Source organism: Dreissena polymorpha, chromosome 1 (assembly GCF_020536995.1).
Source record: "Dreissena polymorpha isolate Duluth1 chromosome 1, UMN_Dpol_1.0, whole genome shotgun sequence".
NCBI classification, from domain to species: domain Eukaryota; kingdom Metazoa; phylum Mollusca; class Bivalvia; order Myida; family Dreissenidae; genus Dreissena; species Dreissena polymorpha.
The window spans coordinates 207,454,055-207,475,909 of NC_068355.1; the positions used below are offsets into that span (position 1 = coordinate 207,454,055).

General features: G+C 32.9%; 3 protein-coding genes across 3 annotated transcripts in view; 1 reads left to right on the forward strand and 2 right to left on the reverse strand.

The window, feature by feature from the left end:
* The window catches only part of LOC127866056 (uncharacterized), a 212,595-nt gene that overhangs the window by 180,711 nt on the left and 10,029 nt on the right, over positions 1-21,855 (reverse strand). The gene's annotated exons all lie outside the window — the stretch shown is intronic.
* LOC127864779 (uncharacterized) overlaps positions 1-21,855 on the forward strand; it is a 236,872-nt gene that overhangs the window by 147,521 nt on the left and 67,496 nt on the right. The gene's annotated exons all lie outside the window — the stretch shown is intronic.
* LOC127864772 (uncharacterized) lies at positions 723-8,654 on the reverse strand. Its single transcript, XM_052404643.1, has 8 exons — positions 6,732-8,654; positions 5,951-6,028; positions 5,060-5,134; positions 4,514-4,699; positions 3,680-3,892; positions 3,163-3,405; positions 2,849-2,888; positions 723-2,350 (listed from the first exon to the last, which is right to left on the reverse strand). The coding sequence occupies exons 1-8, from the start codon at positions 7,330-7,332 to the stop codon at positions 1,552-1,554; spliced, it is 2,235 nt and encodes a 744-aa protein (XP_052260603.1). The 5' UTR covers positions 7,333-8,654; the 3' UTR covers positions 723-1,551.

Consider the following 21,855-nt stretch of genomic DNA (forward strand, 5'->3'; position numbering starts at 1 on the left):
AATTATAGTAAAGTAAAATCTTCTTTTCGCGGTCGTAATGTGTTACAATTCGCATGCTGCGTAAAATTGAATCGAGGCATATGGTGATATTTTTACTCGTTTTACAGTTTGTGTGTGAATTGTTTAAAGACTATTTTGCGTACCAGAACAAATATTTATATCACTACGCATGGTTACATTCGTTAGATTTTAAGTACTTTAAAGAATGAATTAAAATTATTGCTAAAGTTATTAGATCTATTTATGTTAAATGTCACGTTGAAAAAAATCAAATGGGATAAATAGAATACTGGGATTACCGTTGAATACAGGGAAGTTTATGTTGCTCGGCTCGAACACCGAAAGCGCTCGCCAAGGCTCGCGCTTCCGGCGTTCTAAGCCTCGCAACATAAATTCCTCTGTATTCAACGCTACCCTAGTATTTTTTATTAATTACATGATACAATGTCCAAACCCACTGTATATATTCCGTTATCGTCACATATTATGTACAGTTGCTGAATTTGCAAATAGATTGAATACATGAACATTGATAGGCATATCAACGGCATTTTTGGAAATAATGTTTTAGACTGTTGATACAACAATGAAAAGGAGAAACATACTGATATGATTTCAGTGTTTTATTTCTTGTATCTATACTGCAATTGTCAATAACGTTTTTGGGAAATCCGCCTCAATATGAGATTTTCATGAGAGGGAGAAAGAGAATTTCCAGTCATACCATGTACATTTCAAATAACAATCAAACATTAATTAACAATATTAATTTAAGTTGAACTTAAAACGCAGAAGTAATTATTTAGTTAACGTTCGTTAACAAAACATGCGATTTCTGATAAAAAATGTAGTTCTTACAAATTACGATACACACATGAAGCAATTACAATAATAAAACGATAGAGCAAAACATGGTTTAAAAGCTAACAGCTTGACAACTAATTTATATGATGCGAAATTTACATTTAAAGCGAGACAAACAACAACAACAACAACAACATCAACAACATCAAACTAATTTCATACTTACTTCCCGGTAATAATAGTTAAAGTTTGTATGCATTAAAAGAGCATCAATCTTCAGAAACATGTTAAATAGCGCAATTCCTAATACTGTCATCTTTTAATTTAGGATGATATAGAAAATATAATAACCATTTTACTTTCTGTTATATTAAATAATTGTATACGACCAAATCTTTATATAAGGTAGTAATCTTGATTGTTTCCCATGCCTAATTTGTAACTTTAACTTTTTTGTTTTAATATATATTCATATTCATGAACATAGTTGTTTTTCAATGAAAAGAAAGGAAGATTGTGTCTTTTGCACATGTTTTTAAAATGTTTGATCAAATGTTGTGTGAACGAATTAATTATAACAAAGCATCCGTGCGAAAATAATATAAGAGATCATCCATGCAACATTCAATAAAGAAAGTGATTGTTCGTGTGTTTTTTTTTAAATAAAATGTCTCACTTTTTGTAGACAAAATCTTTAATTTAACAAGTAATCGGATACGTTTTCGGATTACTTGTTAAGTAACCGATTTAAGAAGGATTATCTGAAATGTCAAATTGCATGATCCTTTCCGAACCATAAATACTCAGGAACATTGAGTCTCTGTATCTTCGAACGCACTTCGGATGCGCATTCATAAAACGCAATAGGGCTTTACTTTTCCCCGACATAATATCTACTTCGTATGCAAAGTCCTCTTTCCTTTTCAATCCATGTCCAATAATGTACAACGTGGATCGGTCTTTGAGTGCTATCCCTCTTTGCGTCTCGATTAATTTGTTGACGTTGATTATTTTCACAATATCTCCACCTTCGTTTAATTGGTAAACTTTTGAGTTCATTACCTCAGATATGTACAAAGATTTTGATTGTTCATCAAACGCCATGTACCATGGTGATTCGAACCTGGCATCACTAAACACACGCATCTCGTTTCCATCAAGTCCAATAACTTTGATTTGCCGTTTAGGATCTTCATATCCTACATATAGCCGGTTGTCGGCGTATGCGAGACCTCGACAGTGGTCATGACCGACGAACTCATTGTATTGGACTAGCTGATTTTCGTTAATTCTGACAAAAATAAGCTTTCCGCTTGCAGGAACAGACACAACAACCTGTTTATTTTCTTCGTCTATCATTACAACGTCCCATGGTTCACACATATGAATCGGTGTTCCTATGTCTGCTTTGGTTTCGATATCAAACAGTTTGATACAGTTGTTTATGTAATCCGCGCCGATAATATAAGGTGGAACAACAGCAAATCCTGTGATTGAAGGCGCTCGAACGTCTTTCACTTTAAACGTGTCCAATTTCCCATCGCAACTGCGGTGATATAATTAAAAAACGTATTTTCAAATTCCAGTACACTCAAATACGAATATAACTTTGCTGCATCTATCTTAACGCTTAAATAAGAATAAAACTTTGCTGCATCTTCAAAGCGTAATTTAAAGCGGTAGAATATTACTGAATGTAAAACTATTGTTTATATAATTTCCATTTACTTGAAGGAGTGAAATGCACTGGGCGTGTGAGGGTTATCTACGTTTGAGTTACGGTAAAGTAAAATTAATCTCGAGTAACGTACTTCCAAAGAAAAGATAAGTTAATGTTTGTGTCTAAACACGAAACTGTTTTCAACCTATCGATCATATATTGACCTATCTTTGTAATTGACAGAGCTTTGTTACAAGACTATTGATCAATTACGTTAATTTTAATGTTCAATTAATTCTCGTTTTAAATAAAATCTGACTCAATAACTTTATTCCTGAAAATGTAGTACAATGTCGCTATGAAGACTAAATACAAAATAATTACCGTGCAGTTATTAACACTGGTAGACATGAGGTTTTCGTATCTAAAATAAATCAAAATGATCATTTATAACCTTATTATTAGCTTCAAATGAGCCAAAAAAGTTCAATAAGTTGTATAGTCTGTGGCTAATATGAGCGTTGAATATTTACTCAATATAATCAATTTAACGAATCAATTCATAGCTCATCAAATTTTAAATTAGTCAATTACTTATCATATGTATACAACGGTATATATCTACAAAAATAAGCGACGTTATTTTAACCATGTACGTATAATTTAACATTTAATTTATTAAATGTTTAAGGTAATACCGGCGCAATCAATCATTGCGTCCATGCCTACATCCTTTCCAACGTCTCGTAGTAATTTATTTAATGGGTTGAACAATTTTCGAAGCTTTCCGTTGTTCACACATCGTTCAAACTGTGATCGATCCTCCTCATTGAAACATTCTACCTTCATGATCAACTTTCCACCTTCAAGCATTGGTTTTGTAGTTGTCCTCTTTGGAACTATCAGGCCTTTTTTCTGTACAATGACTGTGAGCTGCGATACTATTTAATACTATGCAATCAGCAAAAGTGAATGTGCATGTTGTTCATCAACAGTCTTTCGTTTTACGTTTTAACGTATACCATGCGCATATAACACATTAACATGACCGTTATCATACATGTTCAACATAGATATTATTCACAATTTATCAAGTTAGGCGTATGGAACATATATTGAAAATATTAAAATAAATTTTCCAATTGATAGAACGTAAAGATAACTGTTTAGAAAACTTATTCGAAATAACTCTCTGAAATTCTATTAACGGCTTACCCAAATCGTCCATCACACATGTATAGTGGTCTCTGTACAAAACGGCCTCCTGTTCGTAATGTTCGCATCCAGGCAATTTTCGTATGATATTTTGAATAGGCTTCATCGCCTCTGTTAGTACCCCTTTGACACAATCGTTTAGCAGACGGAAGAATTGTGCAATGTTCTTCGGGCGTACAATTATTTGTATGCAACCCGATTTTGCAATGAATTCTGTAAAACAATGTTTCAATAATTTTGCAGGTACTATATTAATACATATTTCGTTTTTTTTGCAGATGTTACTTTTGGCCCAATCAAATAGTGAATTTGAATTCGAACGAATTATAACTTTGCTCAGTTGAGCATATTTAAACATGCAAAATTAATATGTTATACTTAAGTGTATTTTTTTTAATTCTCGACAACAATACATGGGTAGCAAGGTTCATCCTTAATAATCTAGTTAGAAACATTTATGTTTAAACTAAACATCTTTCCAGATCTGATGGCAGTCGTTACCGTTAACTTGTATGTGTAATGAACGCTGACAAAAAATGTCGTAAAATGATATCCCACGATAAAGTACGTCACAAAGGCCATTTTGAAATGCGTTCGGGGCGGTTCTATAAACTTAATACGAATGTCTTCGACGCATCGAAGACATACATTATAAATAAATCATGTCAGAGTTTACATAAAGGACTTCATCTTGAAGAATTTTGCGAATAAAAACAAGGCATTGTGACTTAGAATTACATTTGACGACGATCACACGGTTATAACTCGAGGTGAGGCCAATAACAATGCACCACATAGGCATGGATAGTTAACTGGAGTATACAAAGTACCTACCTCCTATACCCGAGAAGACTTTCTCGAATGCTTTGCGGACAGATTCCTTGTCCTGAAGAAGCGGCTGATAGCCGGCTGGATTCTCCTCGTTATTTATTATGTTGATCAGCTCTCTAATGAGACGGCCACGTTGTTCCTGATTACCACAACCAGTCATGACGAGTTCGATTACAACCGGCATTGTGTCTGTAATAATTATAACATTGCTCCAATGGTTTCTAAGACGGGCAAACGTTTTAAGATATGATTGTTCCGGTTTCTCAACGTTTACTTGAAGTTTTCAAGCTAAAGGATATTTTGTTGACGAAGAAGAACCATGATTTATAGAATTTACTTTTAATCAAATGTATAATATATTTTATGTTTCGGACAAACGAGGTTAATTGCATCACAAACCAGTGATATTTAGCTATTGTTTTTTTTTAAAGCAACGTAATGAAATAGTGTTACGGTGTTTAGCGTATAATCGAATATATAGTTGATGAATACATCAGAAGTAAGAGATGTGATATAATTACAATTTGTTATAAATAACAAAATCAATACTTATTAAGTTCGGTGAGTATTGTTCTTCTCGTGGTGGTAAATTCTTTTGAGTAAGATCATGACCGCCTTGTTGCGCTTTAATTAAAAATAGATCATATTGAAACTCAGACACAATAAAGAAAAGCAATCCAAAGCACACATGTGTATTCGGGCAAAAGTTTTGTTATCCTTAATCGTTAGCAATAACTCTGTAGTAGCGTGACTTCCTTGTGCCGCCAGTTCCATCAACGTTATTAAAAGTTGAATCAAGTTTCATGAGACTTCATTTCATGTGCACATACGATATGGAATCGACGTAAATTAACAGACTCCATGATTAACGTTTAAGTTTTTCCGGACAATGAGTTTGTTTGATTCGCGATCTTCATTCTGTAATGATATTTGTCTCTTAAACGCTTGAACCTATTTTAATACATTTCATATAGTGATAAGCAGATGGCGCGTATAAAAAATAATTTCAACAATGAACATTAATATTTCAGACTAGCTTTTTCTTAAAAAAAGGCACGTACGCTGGACAGGACGAAAAACAATAGTAACTTTAAGTTTGACTTTGTTATTTATCGACGTGACTAACAAATGCCATCCGTACATCGCCTTAAATACAAATGAGTTCAGGAACACTTGAGCAAAAATAACACTTTCGCTACTACAGTACTGACCAGTAATTTTGCAGATTTCTCTACTTGAACACCCTTTATTTTAGTAGAAATGGCTCGAGTATAATAAGAAATCTTACCATAACAACGATACAAATTGGGGCAACCTGCCTTCACTAGTTTGGAGATTTAAGTGATAACAAAATCAGTTTTGCCTGAAGATTAATGCATATCCTGTCAAAGAAATGCTATAATTGCAAGCGGTTGTCAGTTTAGCGAAAGCGTATCTTACCTGTCGTTAAATCATCGAGATGACGCTGCTCAAGAATACTGATCACTTGCTCCATTCTAGTGTGGAGGCTCTCTTCCTCTGTGATTATATGTCAAGTACATTTTTATGTATAATTTTCATGCAAACATTACCATTATTATATTAAGACGCATCTTAGATTAATCTTGATCACCTTCATAGCAGCGAAAAGTGTTTCAAACGAAATTGCAGTGCATTTGTTTGTTATGTTAAGGATGTATATACACAAACACCCGGTTTTGTGCGATTTAATTGCAATGAAATGCAAAATTTATATAAAGTAGGCTTATTAATTTTACAGCATACAATAATCGTATATAAATTACTCACTTATCAATTCAGTTAAAACATGATTTCTTAAAGCTTTTTGAAATAGACATTGTCTGATTTGAAAAACGATCCAATTAGATGTAAAAATCTATCATTTTATAAGCTACAAACATGCAAACTTAATTTGGTTCAATGAAGCACCATTATATTTGAAACAATTTAAGAAAATTTGACTTGGAATATAGATTTGGCGGTAAACATATTTTTCATCATTTTTTAAGGTGGTCTTTTTTATCTGACGCTACTGAATATCACAATAATTATTGGCTTTATAAATTTGGTACAGATAAGTATCACGATAAATGAGGACAATACATATTTTAAATTGTATTAAGGATTTCTACATAACAAAAGATGTTGACAAAGTACAATATTTGCGTCTTATTCCATTTATCGTAAACAGACCTGCAATCACTTTTTGTGCCCGTTTTACCTTGCGTGAAGTATTTAATGTTATCTCTATAAGACTTTTCCATTTCTTGATGATCTTGAAATACTTTGATATTTCTAGGATCATGTGGAATATTGCCGTGTACAATATTTTCTATGTCATTCTCTATTGAAGAACACAGGTCCGTTCTCTGGAGATATTCGCAAATATCTTCCATCATAATCCGAAGGTCTCGAACCTGGTTGTCATACAAATCATCCGATACACTCCCTAACGTGTTGTACAGTTCAGCGCGACATCTTGCCATCCGACGGACCTTTTCTTTTATTTCAGCAGGTACAACATTGTCACCTAAAATCTCTACAATTATGAGCGATATCAAATATAACGGCCACGATGATGAGTTTGCTCGAACACCAAACCCAGGAACAAGCAGTTTAATATTCCTTTGGCCTGTTGTTGTTCTTGTTATTTGTGGCAAGCTAGTATTCAAGAAATGATCTAATGTCCAAGCCTCCGATGGAGTATCCACAGGTCTGCTTGCGGTGACAGCGAATTCAAGCAAGGACAGGAGGCATTTTCTGGTAATCAGTTCATGTATATCGACAAGGATATTCGCCTTTGTAGCAGAGCTTTGTGCCATGGTCCGCACGAGTATTTGAAATGTGATCACATGATAAATATATTTATAACATGCAATGCCACGTCGGACTCATGTTTTTATAAGCGATTGTGTGTATCCTTTATTTAAATATCTGTTCAATATGTCACTTTATCATTTATAAACCAGTGGAAAAATTAGTAATTGTATAAAAAGATTAAGAGTTGTAATGCGATTAATACCTCGGGATTATTTAGAATTCATATATAAATAGAACGTACCTTAATTTAAATTTTTCCATTCACTGACTGACCGAATCCTCATGAAGTAAACATAGAATTGAAAGGCAAAACTAAAGTGAAAACCATTATGCTTTGTATATTTCGCAATTATACAATAACAGTTTAAACCAACACAAGAATTCAATACAGTCTGAATGATTCATTTTGAAAAACCTATAGTGCGCAATAAAAACATAATGCAGGTATGCAATAGAATATTTGCCAATTTTTGTCTTACAAAAGTGAAGGAATAAACCTGTCATTTCGTAACAATCTAGGTTTCGATCATTGAATTCAAATCTCAAGCAATCAATCGCCTATTAAAGCGGATTGTCTTATAAACACACGTGTTAATAGAAAGAAACGCAAAGAAATAGGAAAAAGAACATAGATTTTTAATAACTTAAAGTTTACTTAATTCACTTTAAAGTCCTAAATTACCATCTTCACATACCGCGAGTCTCTGCGGCTAATCAAAGTATATTTTTCAACTAAAAATGTCCGTTTGACGTGTCTCCCTTAACAATTACCATAACCACACAGAGCATTATTCATTTTAAATATTTAAATGTTCTCATTCAGACACATTTCTATTTCCATTATTGATCAATCCATTTTGTATACTCATAAAATAGATTAGGCTTTTTTGTCAATACTTTATTGATTTCCCAATCAATGAGATCAGTCTCAATTACAGAATTTAAATGCATTTCAATAGGAAAATAACTTCGAACACCTATATCAAGTCAATATAGAAATACATACGAGTCCTTCGCATTGAAACTATCAGTCGGCCGTAAAATACCGTTTATATTCACGAAAATCATACCACCGCTTATTATTTATTTAACTGGTTTGAATTGGGATTATGCCGCATTAAAGGGGCTTTTTCACGTTTTGGTAAATTGACAAAATTGAACAAAAGTTGTTTTAGCTTTTTCACATGTACTAAAAGGAAACATAACTTGGAACCCGCCTTTTAGACAGCTTGAGCGAGAATGGTAGAGCAGATACTTTTATGAAAAATACCCATACAATGTATGAAAAATCGAACCCGCAATCCTCGGTTTCTAGCGTTCTACCACCTTACCTATTAGAATATATTATGAAATGTCAGTGTAACTCGACAGCTTACATGTTTGCATTTAAAAGTATACAAGCCGAAAATATATGCTTCATTCGTTGTATTACCTATGTATGCATACCAGACATTAATTTTAACAGATGATTGTGTGCTACTGTATATATTATGTTATTGCCAATAGTATAACAATCATAACATATAGTGTCAGTTCTGGGAATAAGAAATGTCCGAAGAATATTGTTTTCATTATTGACGCGTCCAATAACCGTGCCAAATAACAACGCTCGCTCATTGAATTAAATGAATGTTTAAATTGTTAATACAGACACACGATAGAGTTTGGTAAACAATCGATCAATAAAGTGCGTATGTAAAATGAAGCGGACAATCTCCCTCGGACTCACAAAAGCAATCACTATTTTAGTAGACCATATTTATTACGTAAGACGTTTGCGTTTGCTTTATGTTTGTAGTTTTATGTCATAAACGTATTATCTTTCATCATTGTTATATGAATATGGATTTGATAACAAAAAAAAACTGAAGATAACAAATTCAATACACACACGAAACTCAATAATCCATCACAGTGTAAAATGCAAGACTGTCCGTCTCCATAACACCACACCAAACACTATTTAAGATAAATTATCCGCCATACTACAACACTACATGCAATATCATAAATCATGAAGTAATTGCAAATGCACACGCATAAAACCTCGAGTGTTGGCACACTTGTCTATAGAAAATTGTGAATAAACCACTTCATAACTACATTGGTTTTACATTTTAAGACGCCTTGTGGTATTTTAGAATGTATGAATTTCATAAAAGTGTGAAACTTGCAGACTTGCTATTGTGTTACTTCAGTTTTATTTAAATGAATAGTGAAACAATGAAATGCAAAACGTCATAAAAGTACACTATGAATTTATGTCGCATGAGGAAGTATTTCAGTTGCGGCGTTGATTGCTTTAAAGTGGTGGATAACTTGCGTTATATCATCATTAATGCACATTTAGTGCAATTTGTTTTGTCGCTGTCTGTTCACAATCTGCCCAGTCTGGGCATCGCTGCATTTTTCATGTTAATTCTCATACGGACCTCGTCGTCGTCGTAGTAGTAGTAGTAATAGAAGTAGTAGTAGTTGTTGTTGTTAAAGTAGTAGTAGTAGTAGTAGTAGTAGTAGTAGTAGTAGTAGTAGTAGTAGTAGTCGTCGTAGTAGTTGTAGTTGTTCTTGTAGTAGTAGTAGAAGTAGTAGTAGCAGTTTTAGTAGAAGTCGTAATACTAGTAATATCAGCAGTTGTAGAAGTAGTAGTAGCAGTAGTAGAAGTAGTAGTACGAGTGGTATTAGTAGTAGTAGTAGTAGTAGTAGTAGTAGTAATAGTAGTAGTAGTAGTAGTAGTAGTAGTAGTAGTAGTAGTAGTAGTAGTAGTAGTAGTAGTAGTAGTAGTAGTAGTAGTAGTAGCAGCAGCAGTAGCAGTAGCAGCAAAAACAGAAGTAGAAGTAGAAGTAGTAGTAGTAGTAGTAGTAGTAGTAGTAGTAGTGGTAGTAGTAGTAGTAGTAGTAGTAGTAGTAGTAGTAGTAGTAGTAGTAGTAGTAGTAGTAGTAGTAGAAGTAGTAGTAGTAGTAGTAGTAGTAGTAGTAGTAGTTGTAGAAGTAGTAGTAGTAGTAGTAGTAGTAGTAGAAGTAGTAGTAGTAGCAGCAGCAGTAGCAGAAGCAGCAAACACAGAAGTAGAAATAGTAGTAGTAGTAGTAGAAGAAGTAGTAGTAGTAGTAGTAGTAGTAGTAGTAGTAGTAGTAGTAGTAGTAGTAGTAGTAGTAGTAGTAGTAGTAGTAGTAGTAGTAGTAGTAGTAGTAGTAGTAATAGTAGTAGTAGTAGTAGTAGGTAGTAGTAGTAGTAGTAGTAGTAGTAGTAGTAGTAGTAGTAGTAGTAGTAGTAGTAGTAGTAGTAGTAGTAGTAGTAGTAGTAGTAGAAGTAGTAGTAGTAGTAGTAGTAGTAGTAGTAGTAGTAATAATAGTAGTAGTAGAAGTAGTTGTAATAGTAGTAGTAATAGTAAAATAGTTTATAAAATATGAAAAATATCTCTTATAATTTAATTGAATCGAACCATCAATATTATAATACATTGAAAAGTACAAAGCACATTCAGTTAACAGTTACATATTTTGGAAATTTAATGTAAAATTTTGATTCAAAGTATTGTATTTTGCTGCATAATGCTAAACGTATTTTAAGTCTATACATTGGTTTTGTAGGTTTTCTGTGTAGACTAGTTTTCCGTTATAATTTCAGTCATATTGAGTTAGTTAGTTAACCAACTCTCACTTTTCCTGGGTTAGATGGTTAACCAGCACTTGGTACATATACTGTAAAATTTGGTAGATTGCTTGGTTAAGCACCTGTAAATGAAAGATTCATATCTCGGTATGTTGGGGAATATTTTTATAACATTAGTCTTATCTCTAGACGTATTGCAGAACTACATACATATTCTAATGTTTTTGTCGATAGAAATAAGTCGCATGCTATGATAGGTGCATCATCATAAGGTACGTAATTCCATATGTAGAATCATTCCATACAGCCATTGGTATTCTTAATATACGCAATTAGTGGAAGAACCTGAGATTCGTTATCACATAGGATTTAATGCATGAGCGTAAGAATTTTCTCCAGATTAGAATGTGCAGTCCAAAAAGGCCAGTCAGGGACGACATTATCCGCCTAAACTGAATTTACTTTAAGAAGGGACTCTCTTAGTGTCGTCCTTGATTAACTGTACGAACTGCACATGCTAATTTGGGGCGTCACTTCACGGACATGCATGAAGCCTCGCTGTCCAATAGCGAGACTCATATGTACACATTAAACATCCCAGACACATTATCTGGACAGTTATTCTTGTAACAATCTTTAAGTCTCGCAACACAAGTCTGGAGGATGCAAACGATTATTAACTTCCAATAATTCTTTTTGAGTTTAATTTTTTTTTACATAAAAAAACCTACGTTATGGTGCTAAATTAACTATTGATAGACCGACAAATCATTGATAGAGTCTCACAAACAATAATCAAATACCTCGAATTAAATCAAAAGGCAAATGTGTATTCGATATTAATATGACACGACGACATAAACTGCTATAACTATGCAAACTGTTCGAACTGTTTTGCACTGGTGCGGGAACCACAATATACAATTACGGAAACAATTACTGGACAATATCTAACGCTTTCATAAACATATCAATCATAGACGTATGTGGTTAGTAATTATTTCATTGATAATACGGACGATAAACACGCGACTATTTTTCGCAAACAATCATCTTGTTTTCACATTATTGATCCTCTTTGCGCTTTTAATGCTACGTATTTCTGTTTCTATTCTACAGTTTGGTTCAGTAGTTTCGATTCAGTGCTCATACACTTATGCATTTATGAAAAAATATGTTTTTTTCCAATATTTAAAAGAATTTCTGCACTATTTGAATTAACTTTGCATTAATCCACTGTTTAAACACATTTTAAATTGTAAACTGCCTATCCGAAGGTAAAGCCTCGTCATTTCGGATGATGACCGAGTGAGGCATATGTCACACACAACCTTGAACTGTATTGAAATAATCGAATTATTTTGTCGATGTCGAATGAACAAAACATTGTTTTCAATGTTATTTTATTTTATTTTGGTATGAGTGATTTGTTTATGCAATAATAGCGAAAATACACATTTTATCGGACACTGCGCACTCGGGCAGGAACGGATTTTTCGAGCGCCCGCAGATGATCATGCCCTCGAAAACGTGTATTATCCCTATACTGTGACCAGTATTTTAGTAGGCGTTTGCGCCTTTTGTACTGATAAAAGTCAGAATACCTGTGGATACAAAATGAAATTCAGGTATGGTTGGTTTGTAGCAAGTATATAATATATCTGTAATAACTACAAATATTCAATATAAATTTCATAAACCTCTTCGTTATCATGATGGTAGATCAATGACCAAGGCTCATATCTCTAACATGTCATTTAGATTTTTTTATCCCTTTTCGTGGCAATAGCTCGTTTTGGTTAACGGTTGCGTGCACCTTCTCTATGTCTTTATTACTGATGCATACGTTCAATTTTAAATCAATAAACGAGAATTTCTTAGTATTCGCTGAGTTAGGGCTTTTTTCTAACTGCAATTTAGTAGAATTATTATTCTTTGTAAAATTAAGTTCAGGTTTGTTTCGCTGATACATTATTTGCAATGACCAAGCGTGATTAAACATCGAATATAACAGCCTGCATGAAGACAATGTATTTTGGACCAGTTGGTCAACGTCAATGTCACTGTTGTTTAAAATTGCACGTTATGTAATACTGGCTTGATGAATTAACGCAATTAAAACATGTTGTTTCTGTTCTCGTTGACTGCTTCACCGCCTTTTAAGGGACTTGCTTCGGACCTATTGTGATACATACTTTATTATTTCATATACAAAGCGTTTACAGTTTTGCGTAAACAATCTTGGGTTTATCATATTACATTCTCTTAATCATATGTGTTTGTACACATTATTTAAGCTGACGAAAGCAAATGCATATTAGGGAAATGGGTCGACCTGAGTTTTATTAGCTTGAACGGTTTGCTTTATATTAGTGGTATAATTTGGTTTAATCAATCAATCAATCAATCCATTATTATAATGTCTCTTAGAAAAGGTATCTCCCAAACCATCTTGATAACGTTAGAAACAACACATATTTGAAGAGATAAATCAGCTTCAAGTTTGATGTCGGTTTTAAATTAATTTCAGATAATTCTACTGTACATAACTACTGGTACTTACCGGCCTCGCATTTTTATTCGAGGCTCTGTCAACGTTTGTATTTAATGAACTAGAATCGGTTAATATGTTGTCCGTGCTCAACGGATCCAATTAACAGCGATTGTTCGTAAACAAGCTTATACTAAATAATAAGAATTCAAGCGGAAAATGTATATACGGATATTTATATCTATATAAGTATATTGCTTAATAGACTTACGTTGTTTAGACACCGGTTTTCATAAGGTGGGAAACCAGCATTTATAAACCCTTGCATAAGCGTTGAAATCGAGTTCTTAAACCCAAACTAGTTTTGTTATTTAACTACCAAAGTATATTTTTCCAATATAGTTGTTTCTTTGTGAGTGCGTACTCAAACGAGGAATGTTGGCTGTCAGTAAATTCATCTGCAAGCGTTTTTGTCTGTACAGAAGCATGACCGTACAAAAGATCAAATCAAAATACTAGAGTTTCTTACACCATTATGAAAAATCTTCGAAAAAACCTTCATTGAATTATCTAAAAAAATATTAATACCGTGCTAAAAAATTAAGCTTATTAGTCTATTCAAATACTAATAAATTGGTTAATATATGTGATGACTGCTTGAATGTTTCGGCATTAGTCCAACATCTGAGTCTTCTTTGTCTTAAAATAAAAATCCTTAATGATGCATGAAACATGCAAAATACTCGTTTTACAAGTATATACCTTATAATATGTTTTAATCAATGATCAATCCATGTTAGTTAAAGTAATTGATATACTAGTATGGTTTGATTTGAGTTTTCTTTATTTGCGCCAAAACTCAGTTTAGCTAAATTACTATCACAGTAGTATTCCTTACTTATATGCAAGTACTTTGGAAATATGGGATTATTATTTAACTGAGTCAGCCTAAACCCTTATGTTATTGGTGTCAAAACAGAGATGTTACATGTTTATAATTCAACTGAAGATGCATCAGAATTAAAATAATAAATTCATAAATAAATAAAGAATAAATAATAAATGGTAAATGGTGTAATTATTTAGAATTGTATGAAAGGATTTTAAACCATTTTGTGCCATTGAACTATGATTTATATTATTGTTATCTTCATTTATTTTCTAAGTACAATTAGCACTTTTCCAAGACTTTTTCATTCATGGTGATGGCATGTTTAATCATTCTGATAGCATTTATTAAATGTGTTCATGCAGGCATCCAGAATGGACCCGGTTTCATTTTCTGAAGGTTAATAAAATCAAATTCAGCATCCGGTTTTGATGAAATGATTTTTATCTACACATATATATGTAACTTATTATTGTAATTAATATAGCACACATTTTAGATTATTGGAAAGATTATTCAAGATTGACGGTGTATTCAAACGTTAGACAGGATGTTTAATTGAACATAATATTGAACTGTAAAGGTAGCTATATGTTTGAAGTAACAACAATACAAATTGCATTATTTCTACCACAAGTACACCACATAAGACATAATGTTCATGCAAAGGCTCTGGTCTGCACATGAAACTGTTTTAAATTAAACGTGCATTTACTACCACTTTGTATTTTTCTGACTTGTTTTACTTATGAAAAAAGTGTGTTAATGCATTTGATAATATACTTAAAACTGGCTTAAAATGCACGAAAGCATATTTGTTTTCTGGTAAAGTGTATTTGTCAAGAGGAAAATTGCACGTTATCAAACTTACATGCTGGCAAAATGCAGAATCATACTCTTTTTTTCTGTATAAAGTGTTTCTTGTCTGCATACTAGTATTTCTAATGTATCAAATGCGAATTAAACGCCAACAATTATGATGATAATACTGCTACATTTTAGGCATGAAATACACATTTTATTCTAATAAAATACTTGAGTGATACAGAAAAACAGCTTGTATTAACTTTTTAAACAATTATTTATACCCTTTGAGATAACTTCTCTCTCACTGTGAATGAACAAAAACTGTCACGTGACCACAAAAGTCAACGTCAGTAGTCATTTTATGACAACAAAATACCGCGCAAGGTAGGTTTTTTCCAATATCTTTGCTGATCATCCTCTGACTTTCATACGACCTAGTGAATGCAATATGGCATGCATATAGCTTTCGATCGGTATATCACGCGTTTTGTGTGTTGCTCTGGTTTTCGAAAACACTTCGGCGCAAATTTCCATTTAAGAAGCAAACGTCAGTAGTAAAATTACAAAGAGTCAGTGTTCTGGAAAATTAACGATCACATAAATGTCTATGCTTTACCGTACGAACATATAGTACATATGTCTATGCATAAACAAACAACAATATCTAACAGATATTAAATAAACGTTTAAAGAGTGAAAACAAATATGGCAAACGTTAGTAGTACGTTTAGGAATGGCAAACGTCAGTAGCAAAAATATGCAAACGGCAGTAGCCGAATAAATGCAGGTTTTCTGTGTAGACTAGTTTTCCGTTATAATTTCAGTCATATTGAGTTAGTTAGTTAACCAACTCTCACTTTTCCTGGGTTAGATGGTTAACCAGCACTTGGTACATATACTGTAAAATTTGGTAGATTGCTTGGTTAAGCACCTGTAAATGAAAGATTCATATCTCGGTATGTTGGGGAATATTTTTATAACATTAGTCTTATCTCTAGACGTATTGCAGAATTACATACATATTCTAATGTTTTTGTCGATAGAAATAAGTCGCATGCTATGATAGGTGCATCATCATAAGGTACGTAATTCCATATGTAGAATCATTCCATACAGCCATTGGTATTCTTAATATACGCACTTAGTGGAAGAACCTGAGATTCGTTATCACATAGGATTTAATGCACGAGCGTAAGAATTTTCTCCAGATTAGAATGTGCAGTCCAAAAAGGCCAGTCAGGGACGACATTATCCGCCTAAACTGAATTTACTTTAAGAAGGGACTCTCTTAGTGTCGTCCTTGATTAACTGTACGGACTGCACATGCTAATTTGGGGCGTCACTTCACGGACATGCATGAAGCCTCGCTGTCCAATAGCGAGACTCATATGTACACATTAAACATCCCAGACACATTATCTGGACAGTTATTCTTGTAACAATTTTTAAGTCTCGCAACACAAGTCTGGAGGATGCAAACGATTATTAACTTCCAATAAGTCTTTTTGAGTTTAATTTTTTTACATAAAAAAACCTACGTTATGGTGCTAAATTAACTATTGATAGACCGACAAATCATTGATAGAGTCTCACAAACAATAATCAAATACCTCGAATTAAATCAAAAGGCAAATGTGTATTCGATATTAATATGACACGACGACATAAACTGCTATAACTATGCAAACTGTTCGAACTGTTTTGCACTGGTGCGGGAACCAAAATATACAATTACGGAAACAATTACTGGACAATATCTAACGCTTTCATAAACATATCAATCATAGACGTATGTGGTTAGTAATTATTTCATTGATAATACGGACGATAAACACGCGACTATTTTTCGCAAACAATCATCTTGTTTTCACATTATTGATCCTCTTTGCGCTTTTAATGCTACGTATTTCTGTTTCTATTCCACAGTTTGGTTCAGTAGTTTCGATTCAGTGCTCATACACTTATGCATTTATGAAAAATATGTTTTTTTTCCAATATTTAAAAGAATTTCTGCACTATTTGAATTAACTTTGCATTAATCTACTGTTTAAACACATTTTAAATCGTAAACTGCCTATCCGAAGGTAAAGCCTCGTCATTTCGGATGATGACCGAATGAGGCACATGTAACACACAACCTTGAACTGTATTGAAATAATCGAATTATTTTGTCGATGTCGAATGAACAAAACATTGTTTTCAATGTTATTTTATTTTATTTTGGTATGAGTGATTTGTTTATGCAATAATAGCGAAAATACACATTTTATCGGACACTGCGCACTCGGGCAGGAACGGATTTTTCGAGCGCCCGCAGATGATCATGCCCTCGAAAACGTGTATTATCCCTATACTGTGACCAGTATTTTAGTAGGCGTTTGCGCCTTTTGTACTGATAAAAGTCAGAATACCTGTGGATACAAAATGAAATTCAGGTATGGTTGGTTTGTAGCAAGTATATAATATATCTGTAATAACTACAAATATTCAATATAAATTTCATAAACCTCTTCGTTATCATGATGGTAGATCAATGACCAAGGCTCATATCTCTAACATGTCATTTAGATTTTTTTATCCCTTTTCGTGGCAATAGCTCGTTTTGGTTAACGGTTGCGTGCACCTTCTCTATATCTTTATTACTGCTGCATACGTTCAATTTTAAATCAATAAACGAGAATTTCTTAGTGTTCGCTGAGTTAGGGCTTTTTTCTAACTGCAATTTAGTAGAATTATTATTCTTTGTAAAATTAAGTTAAGGTTTGTTTCGCTGATACATTATTTGCAATGACCAAGCGTGATTAAACATCGAATATAACAGCCTGCATGAAGACAATGTATTTTGGACCAGTTGGTCAACGTCAATGTCACTGTTGTTTAAAATTGCACGTTATGTAATACTGGCTTGATGAATTAAAGCAATTAAAACATGTTGTTTCTGTTCTCGTTGACTGCTTCACCGCCTTTTAAGGGACTTGCTTTGGACCTATTGTGATACATACTTTATTATTTCATATACAAAGCGTTTACAGTTTTGCGTAAACAATCTTGGGTTGATCATATTACATTCTCATAATCATATGTGTTTGTACACATTATTTAAGCTGACGAAAGCAAATGCATATTAGGGAAATGGGTCGACCTGAGTTTTATTAGCTTTAACGGTTTGCTTTTTATTAGTGGTATAATTTGGTTTAATCAATCAATCAATCAATCCATTATTATAATGTCTCTTAGAAAAGGTATCTCCCAAACAATCTTGATAACGTTAGAAACAACACATATTTGAAGAGATAAATCAGCTTCAAGTTTGATGTCGGTTTTAAATTAATTTCAGATAATTCTACTGTACATAACTACTGGTACTTACCGGCCTCGCATTTTTATTCGAGGCTCTGTCAACGTTTGTATTTAATGAACTAGAATCGGTTAATATGTGTTCCGTGCTCAACGGATCCGATTTACAGCGATTGTTCGTAAATAAGCTTATACTAAATAATAAGAATTCAAGCGGACAATGTATATACGGATATTTATATCTATATAAGTATATTGCTTAATAGACTTACGTTGTTTAGACACCGGTTTTCATAAGGTGGGAAACCAGCATTTATGAACCCTTGCATAAGCGTTGAAATCGAGTTCTTAAACCCAAACTAGTTTTGTTATTTAACTACCAAAGTATATTTTTCCAATATAGTTGTTTCTTTGTGAGTGCGTACTCAAACGAGGAATGTGGGCTGTCAGTAAATTCATCTGCAAGTGTTTTTGTCTGTACAGAAGCATGACCGTACAAAAGATCAAATCAAAATAATAGAGTTTCTTACACCATTATGAAAAATCTTCGAAAAAACCTTCATTGAATTATCTAAAAAAATATTACTACCGTGCTAAAAAATTAAGCTTATTAGTCTATTCAAATACTAATAAATTGGTTAATATATGTGATGACTGCTTGAATGTTTCGGCATTAGTCCGACATCTGAGTCTTCTTTGTCTTAAAATAAAAATCCTTAATGATGCATGAAACATGCAAAATACTCGTTTTACAAGTATATATCTTATAATATGTTTTAATCAATGATCAATCCATGTTAGTTAAAGTAATTGATATACTAGTATGGTTTGATTTGAGTTTTCTTTATTTGCGCCAAAACTCAGTTTAGCTAAATTAGTATCACAGTAGTATTCCTTACTTATATGCAAGTACGTTGGAAATATGGGATTATTATTTAACTGAGTCAGCCTAAACCCTTATGTTATTGGTGTCAAAACAGAGATGTTACATGTTTATAATGCAACTGAAGATGCATCAGAATTAAAATAATAAATTCATAAATAAATAAAGAATAAATAATAAATGGTAAATGGTGTAATTATTTAGAATTGTATGAAAGGATTTTAAACCATTTTGTGCCATTGAACTATGATTTATATTATTGTTATCTTCATTTATCTTCTAAGTACAATTAGCACTTTTCCAAGACTTTTTCATTAATGGTGATGGCATGTTTAATCATTCTGATAGCATTTATTAAATGTGTTCATGCAGGCATCCAGAATGGACCCGGTTTCATTTTCTGAAGATTAATAAAATCAAATTGAGCATCCGGTTTTGATGAAATGATTTTTATCTACACATATATATGTAACTTATTATTGTAATTAATATAGCACACATTTTAGATTATTGGAAAGATTATTCAAGATTGATGGTGTATTCAAACGTTAGACAGGATGTTTAATTGAACATAATATTGAACTGTAAAGGTAGCTATATGTTTGAAGTAACAACAATACAAATTGCATTATTTCTACCACAAGTACACCACATAAGGCATAATGTTCATGCAAAGGCTCTGGTCTGCACATGAAACTGTTTTAAATTAAACGTGCATTTACTACCACTTTGTATTTTTCTGCCTTGGTTTACTTATGAAAAAAGTGTGTTAATGCATTTGATAATATACTTAAAACTGGCTTAAAATGCACGAAAGCATATTTGTTTTCTGGTAAAGTGTATTTGTCAAGAGGAAAATTGCACGTTATCAAACTTACATGCTGGCAAAATGCAGAATCATACTCTTTTTTTCTGTATGAAGTGTTTCTTGTCTGCATATTAGTATTTCTAATGTATCAAATGCGAATTAAACGCCAACAATTATGATGATAATACTGCTACATTTTAGGCATGAAATACACATTTTATTCTAATAAAATACTTGAGTGATACAGAAAAACAGCTTGTATTAACTTTTTTAACAATTATTTATACCCTTTGAGATAACTTCTCTCTCACTGTGAATGAACAAAAACTGTCACGTGACCACAAAAGTCAACGTCAGTAGTCATTTTATGACAACAAAATGCCGCGCAAGGTAGGTTTTTTCCAATATCTTTGCTGATCATCCTCTGACTTTCATACGACCTTGTGCATGCAATATGGCATGCATATAGCTTTCGATCGGTATATCACGCGTTTTGTGTGTTGCTCTGGTTTTCGAGAACACTTCGGCGCAAATTTCCATTTAAGAAGCAAACGTCAGTAGTAAAATTACAAAGAGTCAGTGTTCTGGAAAATAAACGATCACATAAATGTCTATGCTTTACCGGACGAACATATAGTACATATGTCTATGCATAAACAAACAAAAATATCTAACAGATATTAAATAAACGTTTAAAGAGTGAAAACAAACATGGCAAACGTTAGTAGTACGTTTAGGAATGGCAAACGTCAGTAGCAAATATATGCAAACGGCAGTAGCCGAATAAATGCAAGCGTTTTATTTAAAGTGATATTATGGGCATGTACAATGTGAATCGTATGAACGAATCTGCATAGAACTCAATTTAGATTTACATTGCAAATCGAATCATTCCTGTCGTCAGTTGTCAAAACGAAAGTACGGTTGATATTCAAAAGCATTATATTTCTCTTTCCGGGATATTTTTTCAATATGTTGATGTTGCATTAACGAATATACGTGTATATGAAGTGAAAACACCAAAAATAAACAACGGTTGCGATAGACACATACAAACTAATAGATGCACATAATATCACTTAAACAATAGTTCATTTTTGTTTTTGCAGAGTTTATATATGCCGTGCATTAATTTTTGACTTCAATCTTAACTTTTTATATCTAATTTAGATCTAAATTAGCATAGATTATATTGTTTCACATGTTTTTTATTAAATTAAACGCTTGCATTTATTCGGCTACTGCCGTTTGCATATTTTTGCTACTAACGTTTGCCACTCCTAAACGAACTACTGACGTTTGCCATATTTGTTTTCACTCTTTAAACGTTTATTTAATATCTGGTAGATATTTTTGTTTGTTTATGCATAGACATATGTACTATATGTTCGTCTGGTAAAGCATAGACAGTTCTGTGATCGTTAATTTTCCAGAACACTGACTCTTTGTAATTTTACAACTGACGTTTGCTTCTTAAATGGAAATTTGCGCCGAAGTGTTCTCGAAAACCAGAGCAACACACAAAACGCGTGACATACCGATCGAAAGCTATATGCATGCCATATTGCATTCACTAGGTCGTATGAAAGTCAGAGGATGATCAGCAAAAATATTGGAAAAAAAACTACCTTGCGCGGCTGTTTGTAGTCATAAAATGACTACTGACGTTGACTTTTGTGGTCACGTGACAGTTTTTGTTCATTCACAGTGTCTCTATAAATATGACAATTAAATGATCCTT

Excerpts from the sequence above, each read along its gene's own strand:
- LOC127864772 (XM_052404643.1), bottom strand. The coding sequence starts at position 7,332 with ATGGCACAAAGCTCTGCTACAAAGGCGAATATCCTTGTCGATATACAT. Across the intron at positions 6,029-6,731 it reads CATTAAATACTTCACGCAAG|AGGAAGAGAGCCTCCACACT; the intron begins GTAAAACGGGCA and ends ATATAATCACAG. Across the intron at positions 2,351-2,848 it reads CCAGTGTTAATAACTGCACG|TTGCGATGGGAAATTGGACA; the intron begins GTAATTATTTTG and ends ATATCACCGCAG.